At 39.5% G+C, this 12,862-nt stretch overlaps 1 protein-coding gene across 1 annotated transcript in view; it reads right to left on the reverse strand.

Annotated features, from left to right (window-relative positions):
• Nucleotides 1-797: 797 nt before the first annotated feature.
• CMTM6 (CKLF like MARVEL transmembrane domain containing 6) overlaps nucleotides 798-12,862 on the reverse strand; it is a 58,378-nt gene continuing 46,313 nt past the window's right edge. The window contains exons 3-4 of the mRNA XM_007464917.1: nucleotides 3,458-3,556; nucleotides 798-920 (exon numbers count right to left, since the gene is read on the reverse strand). Coding sequence (XP_007464979.1) covers nucleotides 798-920; nucleotides 3,458-3,556 — 222 coding nt within the window. The remainder of the gene's footprint in view (nucleotides 921-3,457; nucleotides 3,557-12,862) is intronic.

A 12,862-nucleotide genomic window follows, 5' to 3' on the forward strand; every position in this document is an offset into this window, starting at 1 on the left:
AAGTGTATCTTATCTTTCTTTGGTCCTTAGTCATGATAGCAGTTTCTTCCATTTTTCTATCCTTCTATATAAAGATCTTTTTTTTACATGACATTGACAACCAAAGTACAGTATAAACATAGGGTTACTGATTCTGTTGCTTTTGTAACATGTAAAATATCAACATCTCCCATACATTTTCTATTAGGCTATAAAAGGTCTCAGAAAGAGTCTATTATTATTATCCTAAAATGTTACAGTATAATTTTAAGTCTGAGTGAGATACAGTAAAGCCTGGGTTTTACATTTTAAGGAAAAAAACCTAGGCCAACATTTAAAATATTGATCTCTTAAATATACATTAAATTTTATCTAGTCATCAAAAAGCAAAGTTATAGTTAAGCAAATTAATTTAAAAATGAAACCATTTCTAAATGGATAAACTTATAGCTGTTTATACAGCTATAAAGCATAATTTGAAAGCTAAGCCTAGTAACAATGACAGAATAATTTATCATCATTTGAGCTATGTGATTTAAACAAACAATTGCCCTCACCTCCAAACAAAACAAAACAAAACAAAACTTCATCTGACACAAGTTTCAACTGTTACCAAAAAATATATATATATATTTTAAAACAAAAAGCCCTCTGGCCCAATTTGTGGTGACTGACACACAGTCCAATCAATACTGATCAAACTGCCTTTCTGCCTTGTGCTCCAAAAGAAGTGGTTTAATAATGACAGACTCTACAAGAGCTTCTGTCAGGGCTCAGGCACCACGCAGTGGCGACGTAACACCTGTTCCCTAGAGTCCCTAAGCGTTAAGTGGTTCACTAACAGTAGCCTCAGGTTTTCTTGGCCGGGGCTCCTTACGTTTTTCATAGACCATAAAGAAAAAGTCAGACAGGAACACAAAACTTGCTAGAAATCCAAACACCTGAGGAGGGAAAAGGGGCAAAGATTATATGAGGAATGCTGCAAAATATATTCTCACATTTCCTACTTGGCTCTGATCGTGTTTTATACAAGCAAGACAATTCATCAATTTATCTTATACACATCATTCTTAACATTAGTGGTTAAAAATTTTTTAAGATCAAAAAATGGAAAGAAGTTACAAAAAGAGAATTCCAGAATAATGGCCATTAGTCAAGGTCACAAAATATTAATGTCCTGTCGTGTGTGTGTGTGTATGTGTGAGGTGCCAATCTATGAAGCTAAGGTTAACAGATGAAAAACAAAATCCTATAACATGATACAAAACACTGTATTGTTAGCAATGGTTTAGACTGACAGATGAGAAGAGCAGGCAGCCACGCCTAGGTAAAAATGGAAAAGGTTATTTGTATCAAAACAGAAATTCTATTTTGAAGATACTTTTAGGTTAAATGGTTCAATCACCTAAAAAATATTTTCCAGCTCACTGTCACACTGTAATATGACACAGCAACATGACGCCACTACTACCTCTTTCTTCAATCACTTCCTCATTATACTCTTCTAACATCTAATCAAACATTCTGAGAATTCTGTCAAGAGACAGAAGCCCATGGTGCAAATTTAGCTTCTTCACTAGAAAAACCCTTAAGGAAGGGGGCCAAAGTGCTCTGTAAAAAGAGAAAATCGATGTAGGTTACGGCGGAAGTCCCAATTCTAAGGCTCCATCTCCATGAAGTTTAACATTTTGTTGTCGTTTGCTGCAGTCTCTTGCCCTTCACACCCCATCCCTCCATTCTGCCTCATTTCACTGTAAAGCAAACGGAGCTCCCTATTCATTAATTCACCTGGATGCCCCCAACACATCCAACCAAAATGTAATTATCAATTCCACCCCTCGAAATCCAAGTCCCTTCTCCACTCTGGAGTCTGTATTTTGGCTTGATGGCATCTGTCCCCTTACTTGACTGGCAAATTTATTTGACACTTGAAAGGCAGATCAGATGTCATCTTGTCCACGAAGACATCTCTGACCACCTTAGAAAGCTCTGGTCCATACAGGACCCTCTATGCATATAACCCAAATGACCTTCTAGCACTTCTGCTCACATCACAATTTTTTAAAAAATGGACTCCCTCACCCATTTCAGTCTATATAATTTTCATAATTTAAATAGTTGCAAAAGGTAATTTCCAGCATATTATAAACACTGAGCTTTTAAACCACCAGTCACTCTTAAATATATCTAACGAAATATGAATACTGTAACATTCTGACATACCACCTAATTAAAACACATAAATAAGCTTTTTGTAATAGCTGGTAATTTTAGGACATGCTTTCTTTCCCCCCATGAACTCAACATTTCCTCAACTTTATTTTACTTCCTCCACAGGATTTTACAGTAATACATTTTTATACTAGAAAGTATTTTACTGATTCACCCTATCATACTCTTCTGCAACAAAAATATGATTACAAACAAATTAAGCATAAGGCTTTTTTTCTCTTCAACTGGTTCATGTATCCATGACTAAATATTACTTATTGCTAGAATGCATCAAGTTTCGGCATTAATTTTATTGTTTTGTTTTTACACGCGTAAGTACTAAGAAACAGTGTTCACATAAATAGGTAGATATGTTATAGCCATCTAATTCTCTGAACTCCTTTTGAGTTGTTCTATCATAAAAAGCAGTTTTAATGATCTATTAGCTGACAGTTCAATTAATTACAACTTCAATTTCCTTATGAACAAAGCATTAATTGGAAATCAGCTGACTAGTAAGAGGACTTGTTAACCAGTTGTTAGTTGTTCATGTTCACAGCACTGGCACCAATTAAGTCCATGATCCTTGATTTGCAATTCTGAAGTCCAAAAAGCAACAAAAACTCGAAGTTTCATGATTTACTTGGCTCAAAATTGACACAAGGTAAAACTCTTTACAGTCTTTACCTATCTCTTTAACTGTGAATATTCAGATGCTTCAGAAAAATTAGTATGTTGGATTACAAGGTGCTTCCCAGGCCCTCTGAAGGTGTGTAATACAGTATATGTATGCACAGTAGTACCTTTCTAAAGTGCAGAATATTCTGAATTCTAAAAAACATTTGGTCCCTCAAGGATTTCAGATAAAAACATTTACTTATCTATCTCTTATACTAGGCTGAACTTTGGGGTCATTTCTCCTGTCTATTCTCTACACCTAAAACAGCATGTGATATGTAGGTGTGTTTCTGTTGAACCAAAAAGGGGAAAAATATAAGATAATCAAGTCAATTTTACCACTTCCATTAGCAATAGAGTTCATATGTGGCTTCAATGGATTTTTGTTAACAAAACTCAGTCAAATTCTAAAGACAGGTTCTAGGTTTTTAAGGCTATCATATTTATTTGCTTTTAGGCCTCTAATCAAATTACACTAAAAAATAAGTTAAAAGACAAACTACTCTACCTTATTGTATAACCTGTCAAGTACTTTCCAAATTCCATATTTCTAAGCAAATAAAAATAAGCAAAGATAAAAGGTACTTACAATTGCAGCAAGTTCAGCTGGGGTACTGTCATGTGTCAAAGCGAAAAAGATGGATGCCACCAAAAACACCAATCCTGTTCCCACAGTAATATAAAAATCCTATACATACACATAAAACATAAGGAATACAGCATGGTTAGGGTGGCTGAAAACAAATGTTTTAATTTTTAACTTTTAAAAAACTTCAGTGACTTTTTTTCTTGACTCAAACTTACATACTTCAACTTCTAACTTTTCAATAAGCCTGGTATTTGATAAATACCCTGTAAAGGAACACTATGCACACTCTGGACAGGGCATATTCAGAGAGTACATCACAAGATAATGTTTTAATAAAAATAGTTCTCCATTATTACTTATTTGTGGAATCTAAAAAGTAAACAAATGAGTAACAAAGACCCACAGACACAGAGAATAAACTAGTGGTGACCAGTGGGGAAAGGGAAAGGGGAGGGGCAAGATAGGGGAAGGGGATTAAGAAGTACCAACTATCATGTATAAAATAAATAAGCAACAAGGATATATTGTACAGCACAGGAAAATCTAGCCGTTATTTGGTAACTAACTTTAAATGGAGTATAATCTATAAAAATATTGAATTGCTATGTTGTTCACCTGAAACTAATATAATATTGTAAAATCAATTATATTCTATTACAAATAAATAAAAATGAAATAAAATAAAAACAGTTCCCCAAAGGTCATGCATGTGTGCGCTTATCTTTTTCTCTAGGATGTATTAATTTTTAAAAAATATTCATTTATTTATTTAGCTGCGCTGGGTCTTAGTTGCAGCATGTGGGATCTTCGTTGCCGCGTGCAGGATCTTTAGTTGTGGCATGTGGGATCTAGTTCCCTGACCAGGGATCGAACCCAGGTCCCCTGCATTGGGAACATGGAGTCTTAGCCACTGGACCACCAGGGAAGTCCCCTTTCTAGGACATATTAAGATCAAAGCCAAAGGATTTATTAAATCCCACACTTCCAGCAAAGAACAGCATTTTTCTTCCCTTTCAACATTATCCAAGCTACGATGGCCTCTCTGAGAGTACTTCAGTGCTTTTAAAGCACTTTGGAAAAGAGACTCAAAAGGATCACCCATCATTAACTAAAGACATTTAGGCTTTCTTGGAACAGCATGTTGTTTTCAATTGTGCCAAGTGGGTAATCCAACATGAGCTTGTATGATGAGATTATCTACTACATAAAAGCATCCACATCTCATCATAGTGCAGCTTACAGCTGAATGTACAGCTGAATTCTTCGTTTCCAAGTGCTCTCTCAGGCATCAACTCATGAGGCTCGCTCTCAAATGCCAACTGAAAACAGAGTTTGACATACATACTTGATTCAGAGGAGAAACTGGAAAAATGATAGCCACTCCAAAGTGTTTTAAGTCTGATACTTTTTGAGTTTTCTTAAATGCAATCTCCACTAAACCTACTATCAGTAAAACTACCCAAAACAGAATTAACTATTAACTATTTTGTTAGTTCACTTGACACTTATAAGAAATTTCAGAGATTTCTTCCTCTTTGCTTCTAAAAGAGGTGTTTTTCTGCAGCACTTTCTCTTTTTTTTTTTTTTTTTTTTTTTTTTTCTGCGGTATGTGGGCCTCTCACTGTTGTGGCCTCTCCCATTGTGGAGCACAGGCTCCGGACGAGCAGGCTCAGCGGCCATGGCTCACGGGCCCAGCCGCTCCACGGCTTGTGGGATCTTCCCAGACCGGGGCACGAACCCGTATCCCCTGCATCGGCAGGCGGACTCTCAACCACTGCGCCACCAGGGAAGCCCGCACTTTCTCTTTTTTCTATTCCTTTGAAATGAATATTATTTAAATCTGTTACATACAAATATAAAACTCTATTTACTAATATTTGGAGTACACTCAAGGAGGTATTTAAACAAGACAATCATTTTGAGACAGAACAATGTAGTATTCAATAAACATGGGTTCTAGAGCGAGACTACCTGAGTTCACATTCCAGTAATATTACTTCTTAGCTACATGATAGAATTAGTTACCTAACGTCTGTGTGCCTTTGTTTCTTCATCTGCAAAATGAGAGTCGTAACAATATCGTATTCATAGGTGATTCTATAGATTAGAGTTAATCCATGGAAAGTGCTCAGATCAGTGCCAGAAACACAATAAATGTTCCATAAACATTGGCTATTGTTATTCTTGATACAATGGGACCCGCAAGAGCATGGGATAGAAAAGATTCTCTTTCCAAAAAGATTACTGTTCCTCCCTAGACACTACCACCACAACACACTCAAAACATTTTCTCTAAAACAGAAAACTCCTTACATAAAGATTTTTTTAATTTAAGTATATTAATAAGCAGACAGTAAAAGTAATTATTAAACCATTCAAACAAACATGACTTCCTTACGATGTTAGGTGTAAAGTAGAACATACATACTCTACAATTACAACTATGTTTAAAACTTTCTATAAGACCCAAAAGACATACAGTAAAATATTTACAAAAGCTATTTTAGGATGAAATGACTAATTTTTTCTTTTTTTCCTCAGTATTTTTTTGTTTTAGTTTTTTTTGCGGTATGCGGGTCTCTCACTGTTGTGGCCTCTCGTGTTGCAGAGCACAGGCTCCGGACAAGCAGGCTCAGCGGCCATGGCTCATGGGCCCAGCCGCTCCATGGCATGTAGGATCTTCCCAGACCGGGGCACGAACCCGTGTCCCCTGCATCAGCAGGCGGACTCTCAACCACTGTGCCACCAGGGAAGCCCTCCTCAGTATTTTAAAATTAGTATTTACTCTTAAAGTAACTTTTTAAATGCTCAAGTTTGATGTAATAAGTGCTTTACATTTTGCTTAGTTTGACCATTATACTAAACTGGAAAATATTATATTGTTTCTTGTCAAAAAGATCAATGTTCTTAAACACTACAGATGCAGCACTAAAAAACTATAAACATTTCTAAAAATATTTTTGTGGAAAGTAGTGCTATTTGCTGTTGAGATAAGAAATGAAAAAAATAATTTCAATCTTTAATGTTTAAAATATAAATTTACACATTCAAGCTACAAATCAACCTGCTCAGATGCTAGTGAATTTTTCCCTTGTCCAAATCTTAACGCATACTAATCTGTAAAAAGGAGGACTTTTCAAAGATTAAAAATATAATTAACAAAAATTCTAAGATAGTCTCTGCATCCTCTTCTTAATATGTATTTCATAAAACAAATGGGTTCTTTTGTCACTGCCATACAAAGACTCTTGTGGTGACGATATTTGCCACGATAGCATCTAAAGTTACTGGGGCAGTGGTTCTAGCAGCATTCTGCCTAGGCCACATGATAGACTGCAGAGTGTGAGAACTTTCCTGGGTTCAAATCTGTTTATTTTTACCCTCACTGTGTAACTTTGGACAAGTTACTTAACCACTCTCAACCTAAGTTTCTTCAACAGAAAAATGGAGCACTGAGGTGTGAAGATTCTAAATCACAGTACATAAAGTGCCTGGCACACAGTAAACACTGACAGCAGCTATTATTGGGTAAGATAACGGGAACTGTCATATTGGCCATACCAAGAACTGCACGTATGTGTTCGTCAAAGGCTTAATGGATTTGATTCAGACTCTACCTGTTTTTCAAAGTTATTTTTTTAGCTGTTTGGTATCAACTTTTTGTTTTTTAATTTTTCAAACTTAAAAGAATCATTTTATATATATGCATTTTTTATTAAAGTACAGTTGATTTACAATATTGTGTTAGCTTCAGGTGTACAGCAAAGTGATTCAGTTATATTTTTTCAGATTATATTCATTATAGGTTATTACAAGATATTGAATATTGTTCCCTGTGCTACACAGTAATTCCTTTTTGCTTATCTATTTTATGTATAGTAGTTTGTATCTGTTAATCCCACACCCCTAATTTGTCCCCCCCTCCCTTCCCTCTCCACTTTGGTAACCATAAGTTTGTTTTCTATGTCTGTTAAGTCTGTTTCTGTTTTGTATACAGATTCTTCTGTATTATTTTTAAGATTCCACATAAAAGTGATATCATATAGTATTTGTCTTTCTCTGACTTACTTCACTAAGTTTAATATTCTCTAGGTCCAGTAACTAACATATTGCTGCAAATGGCAATATTTCATGCTTAAAGAATTAAAAGAAGGGAATAGGAGCTCCGATCAAGACAGCAGAGTAGAAGGATGTGGAACTCACATCCTCCCACAAATACACCAAAAATATCCCTACAAATGGAACAGTTCCCACAGAACACCTACTGAACACCAGCAAAAGACCTCAGACACCTGAAAGGACAGGAAAAATCTCCATGTGACCAGGTAGGACGAAAGGGGAAAAAAAAAAAGGGAAAGCAGGCCGGGATCTGCGGCCATGGGAGGGAGCTGGAAAAAGGAAAGGTTCCCACACCGTGGGATGCCCCCTCACTAGCAGGGAGATCAACCAGGACAGAAAGGGAGCTTCAGAGGCACAGAGGAGAGTGCAACAACCGGTCTGTGGCAGGCAGAACAAACAGAGACCTGCACAGACAGCCGTGCCACCGCCCTGTGCATCCAAGCCTGAGACGCACATCTGCTGGTAGGGGAAGGGGCTGCGTGCTGAAACTCAGGGTTTAGAGGACAGAACAGGGAGAGGGCTGCTGTTGGCTGTGTGGAAACAGCCTGAAGGGGCTGGAATGTGGAGTGGTCGCAACTGGGGATGTTTGCGGAAGAAGCCCAGGCCCGTCACAGAAGTGAAGCGCCATCGTTAAGTGGCGTATGAGGAGGCGATGGAGGCCGCCATAGCAGCCTCTTTCTCATGTGCCAACCCCCACCTCGGCAGGCTCCAGGCGAGTGCACCCCAGCCACCGCCTTGGGGGCTCCTGCCTTGACAGGCTCCAGCGAACCAGCCGCTGCCTTGGCGGGCTCCAGGAGCAAACGCACAGAGGCAGAGGCAGAACTAAAACCACAGCTGGACCCCAGCAGCCACGTGACTTAGGAGGTAGGGCTGAAATCTCTCCCTGCAGCTGTGCAAGCCACAGACTTACACCTCCACTGCCAGCCGTGTAAATTCACCACCTGCAGGACATCCGAGGGACAACGGGTCTTACCATGGCTGGGACAGATCTGGCCTTAGCAGCTGTGGGCTTTGTGGGCACATGCATGTGGGGACTGGGCTGGGCCAGGGTCTGAGCTGCCTCCATAGCCCCCACAGCGGGTCCAGGTGCACAACTACTATAGTCCTGGAACCTGACTTCAGTGGATCTGCGTTGGTGGCCTTGTGAAAACAAGGCCAGAGGGACACCAGGGCTGACTGATGGCATTCCCAAGGTTGAGACAGGGGCAAGGACAGTGCCAGCAACAGTGTACTTTGTGAGCCTGCACAATGGGTGACAGGTGAGCACACTCACATGTGAACAGCTCTAGCAGAGAAATAATCAGTGGCTCCTCTCCCAATGGGAGCACGCCAATCCCACCTACCTTGCACCATCACTCAGAAATGCATCTGGGGGCTTCTACCCCAACAACTAGGGAACAAACCCAGCCCCTGATAGAGCAGTGAAAACCACAGAGCAAGGAGGAGGCCCCACTCAATATCCAGTGCAGGTTCTGGTCACCACACCACCAGTCACATCTCCTAGCAAGGGGATAACAACAGCTAGCATACACCGAGGAAAGAGGTGGCAGGCATCCAAGCTAAAAACAGCCCTCGCACCAAAAAATATCAAACCCACAAAGGCTACACAGGAACACTCCCACATAAAAACAGCCCTCCAAACCACAGTAGATAATTGTTTGTCCTCAACTCATAAAGAGAAATATAAGTAAAATGAAAAAGCAGAGGAACCATTCCCAATTAAAAGATCAAGAGAATTCCCCTGAAAGAACAAACAACAAAACAGACCTCTTCAGTCTAATAGACATCAAGTTCAAAAAGGAGATAATGAAAACACTGAAGAAGTTAAGGAGTATTGATAGAAATGCAGATTACTATAAAAAGAAACTATAAAAAGGAACCAAGAAAAATTAGAGAACTCATTCACTGAGATGAAAGTTGAGCTAAAGGCAATGAATAGAACAAATAATGCAGAAGAACAAGTGACCTGGAAGATAGAAAAATGGAAATCACCCAATCAGAAGAGCAGACAGAAAGGCAAATGAAAAAAAAAAAGAAAGCAACATAAGAGACCTGTGGGATAATACAAAGCATGCCAATGTACGCATAACTGGGATCCTAGAAGAAGAAGAAAGAGAAAAGGGAATTAAAGATGTGATGGCTGAAAACTTCCCAAACCTAAAGAAGATAACAGATATCCCGGTACAGGAGGCACAGAGAGTCCAAAACAAGATAAACCCAAACAGACCTACACCAAGACATATATCTCTACAGAAATGTTGCAGGCCAGGGACTTCCCTGGTGGTCCAATGGTAAAGAATCTGCCTTCCAATGCAGGGGACACAGGTTCGATCCCTGGTCGGGGAACTAAGATCCCACATGCTGTGGGGCAACTAAGCCCACGCACCACAACTACTGAGCCCATGCACCTCAACTAGAGAGAGAAAACTTGCACACCACAACTAGAGAGAAGCCCATGCACTGCAATGAAGAGCCCACACGCTACAACAAAAGAAGATCCTGCATGCCACAATGAAGATCCCACATGCCACAACGAAGACCCAATGTAGCCCCACCCTGCCCCCCCAAAAAAAGGTGCCTATGGAAAAAAAACAAAGAAATGTTGCAGGCCAGAAGGGAGTGGCAAGATACATTCAAAGTCCTGAGAGGGAAAAATCTGCAACCTAGGATACTCTACCCAGCAAGATCATCATTTAGAATAGAAGGAGAGAGAAAGAATTTCTCAGACAAGCAAAAACTAAAAGAATACAGCAATACCAAGCCCATCCTAAGGGAAATATTGAAAGGTCTTCTCTAAATAGAAAAGAAAAATCTATAGAAAAGAGAAAATCCTAATCGGAAAGTAAATCACTTAAGTAAGCTCATATACAGATTTAAAAAAAGAAAATCAAAAATTTCTGTGGAAGTGATGATAACCACAATGAACAGCAAACGGAAGAACATGAAGATGTAAAAGAGGGCGTCAGGATCATCAAGTGTGGGGGAGGAGAGTAAGAAAATGTAATTGTTTTTTCCCCTAGAATGTGTTGGGACCCATATGATTACCAGTCTAAAGCAAGTGGGAAGGGTCAATATACTTGAAAAGCAAGGCAACCACAAATCAGAAACACACAATAGGTTCACAAACACCAAAAATAAGAGAACATAAGCATAATACCAAAGAAAGTCTTCAAACCACAAAAGGAAAAACAAAAAGGGACAAAGAAGATATATAAAATCAACGGGAAAACAAGGTTTAAAATGGCAATAAATACGTATCTATCAATAATTACTTTAAATGTCAATGGACTAAATGCTCCAATCAAAAGACACAGAGTGGCAGACTGGATGAAACGAGCCTACATACACTATGCTGCCTACAAGAGACCAACTTTAGGGACTTCCCTGGTGGTGCAGTGGCTAAGAATCCACCTGCCAATGCAGGGGACCTGGGTTCGAGCCCTGGTCCAGGAAGATCTCAGATGCCACGGAGCAACTAAGCCTGTGTGCCACAACTACTGAGCCTACGCTCTAGAGCCTGCAAGCCACAACTACTGAGCCTGTGTGCTACAACAACTGAAGCCCATGTGCCTAGAGCCTGTGCTCCACAACCAAAGAAGCCACTGCAATGAGAAGCCCACGCACCACAACAAAGAGTAGCCCCCACTTGCCGCAACTAGAGAAAGCCCATGCACAGCAACGAAGACCCAACACAGCCCCCCAAAATAAATAAATAATTAAAAACAAAAAAGACCGACTTTAGGACAAAGGCCACGTATAGATTTAGAGTGAAGAGTTGGAAAAAGATGTTTCATGCAAACGAAAATGACAAGTGGGGGTCGCAATACTCCTATCAGACAAAACAGACTTTAAAACAAAGGCTATAAAGAAAGATAAAGAACACTATATAATAGCAGGATCAACACAAGGAGAGGATATTACACTTGTCAACATGTATGTACCCAATATAGGAGCACCCAAATACATAAAACAAACACACACATAAAGGGAGAAACTGACAGGAGTACAGTAATAGTAGATTTTAACACCCCACTCACATCAATGGACAGATCTTCTACACAGAAAATCAATAAGGCAACAGAGATCCTAAGTGATACAAAAGAACAGACTTAGTTGATATTTTCAGGACATTACACCCCCAAAAAGCAGAATACATATTCTTTTCAAGCGCACATGGAACGTTCTCTAGGACTGACCACATGCTAGGGCACAAAACAAGCCTCAACAAATTTAAGGGTATAGGAATTATTTCAAGCCTCATTTCTGACCACAACAGCATGAAACCAGAAATCAACAACAGAAAAAGAAACAAGAAAAAAACCAATTACATGGAGACTAAACAACGTGCTCCTAAAATAACCAATGGGTCAATGGTGAAATCAAAGAAGAAATTAAAAAATACCTTGAGGCAAATGACAATGAAAACATAACCATACAAAATCTATGGGGAAATTCCCTGGTGGTCCAGTGATTAGGACTCCATGCTCTCACTGCTGAGGGTCCGGGTTCAATCCCTGATCAGGGAAGTAAGATCTCACAAGTTGTGTAGTGCAGCAAGAAAAGATAAACAAAATCTATGGGATGCAACAAAAGCAGTTCTTAGAAGGAAGTTCATAGTGACACAGGCCTTCTTTAAGAAACAAGAAAAATCTCAAGTAACTTAACCCACCACCTAAAATAATCAGAAAAAGAAGAACAAACAAAACCTAAAGTCAGCAAAAGAAAGGAGATAATAATGATCAGAGAGGAAATAAATAAAATAGAGATTAAAAAAATAGAAAAAAAATCAATAAAACCAAGAGTTGGTTCTTTGAAAGGGTAAACAGAATTGACAAGCCTCTGGCCAGGTGCACCAAAAAGAAAAGAGACAAGACCCAAATAAGCAAAATAAGAAATGAAAGGGGAAAAATCACAACTGAGGGGGGCGGTGGAAAGATGGCGGAGGAGTAAGACGCGGAGATCACCTTCCTCCCCACAAATACACCAGAAATACATCTACATGTGGAACAACTCCTACAGAACACCTACTGAATGCTGGCAGAAGACCTCAGACCTCCCAAAAGGCAAGAAACTCCCCACGTATCTGGGTAGGGCAAAAGAAAAAATTAATTAAAAACAGAGACAATAGAATAGGGACGGCACCTGCACCAGTGGGAGGGAGCTGTGAAGGAGGAAAGGTCTCCACACACTAGGAAGCCCCTTCGCGGGCGGAGATTGCGTGAGGCGGAGCGGGGAGCTTCAGAGCCGCGGGGGAGAGCGCAGCAACAGGGGTGCGGAGGGCAAAGC

This window comes from Lipotes vexillifer, unplaced genomic scaffold, assembly GCF_000442215.2.
Source record: "Lipotes vexillifer unplaced genomic scaffold, Lipotes_vexillifer_v1.1 scaffold1934, whole genome shotgun sequence".
NCBI classification, from domain to species: domain Eukaryota; kingdom Metazoa; phylum Chordata; class Mammalia; order Artiodactyla; family Lipotidae; genus Lipotes; species Lipotes vexillifer.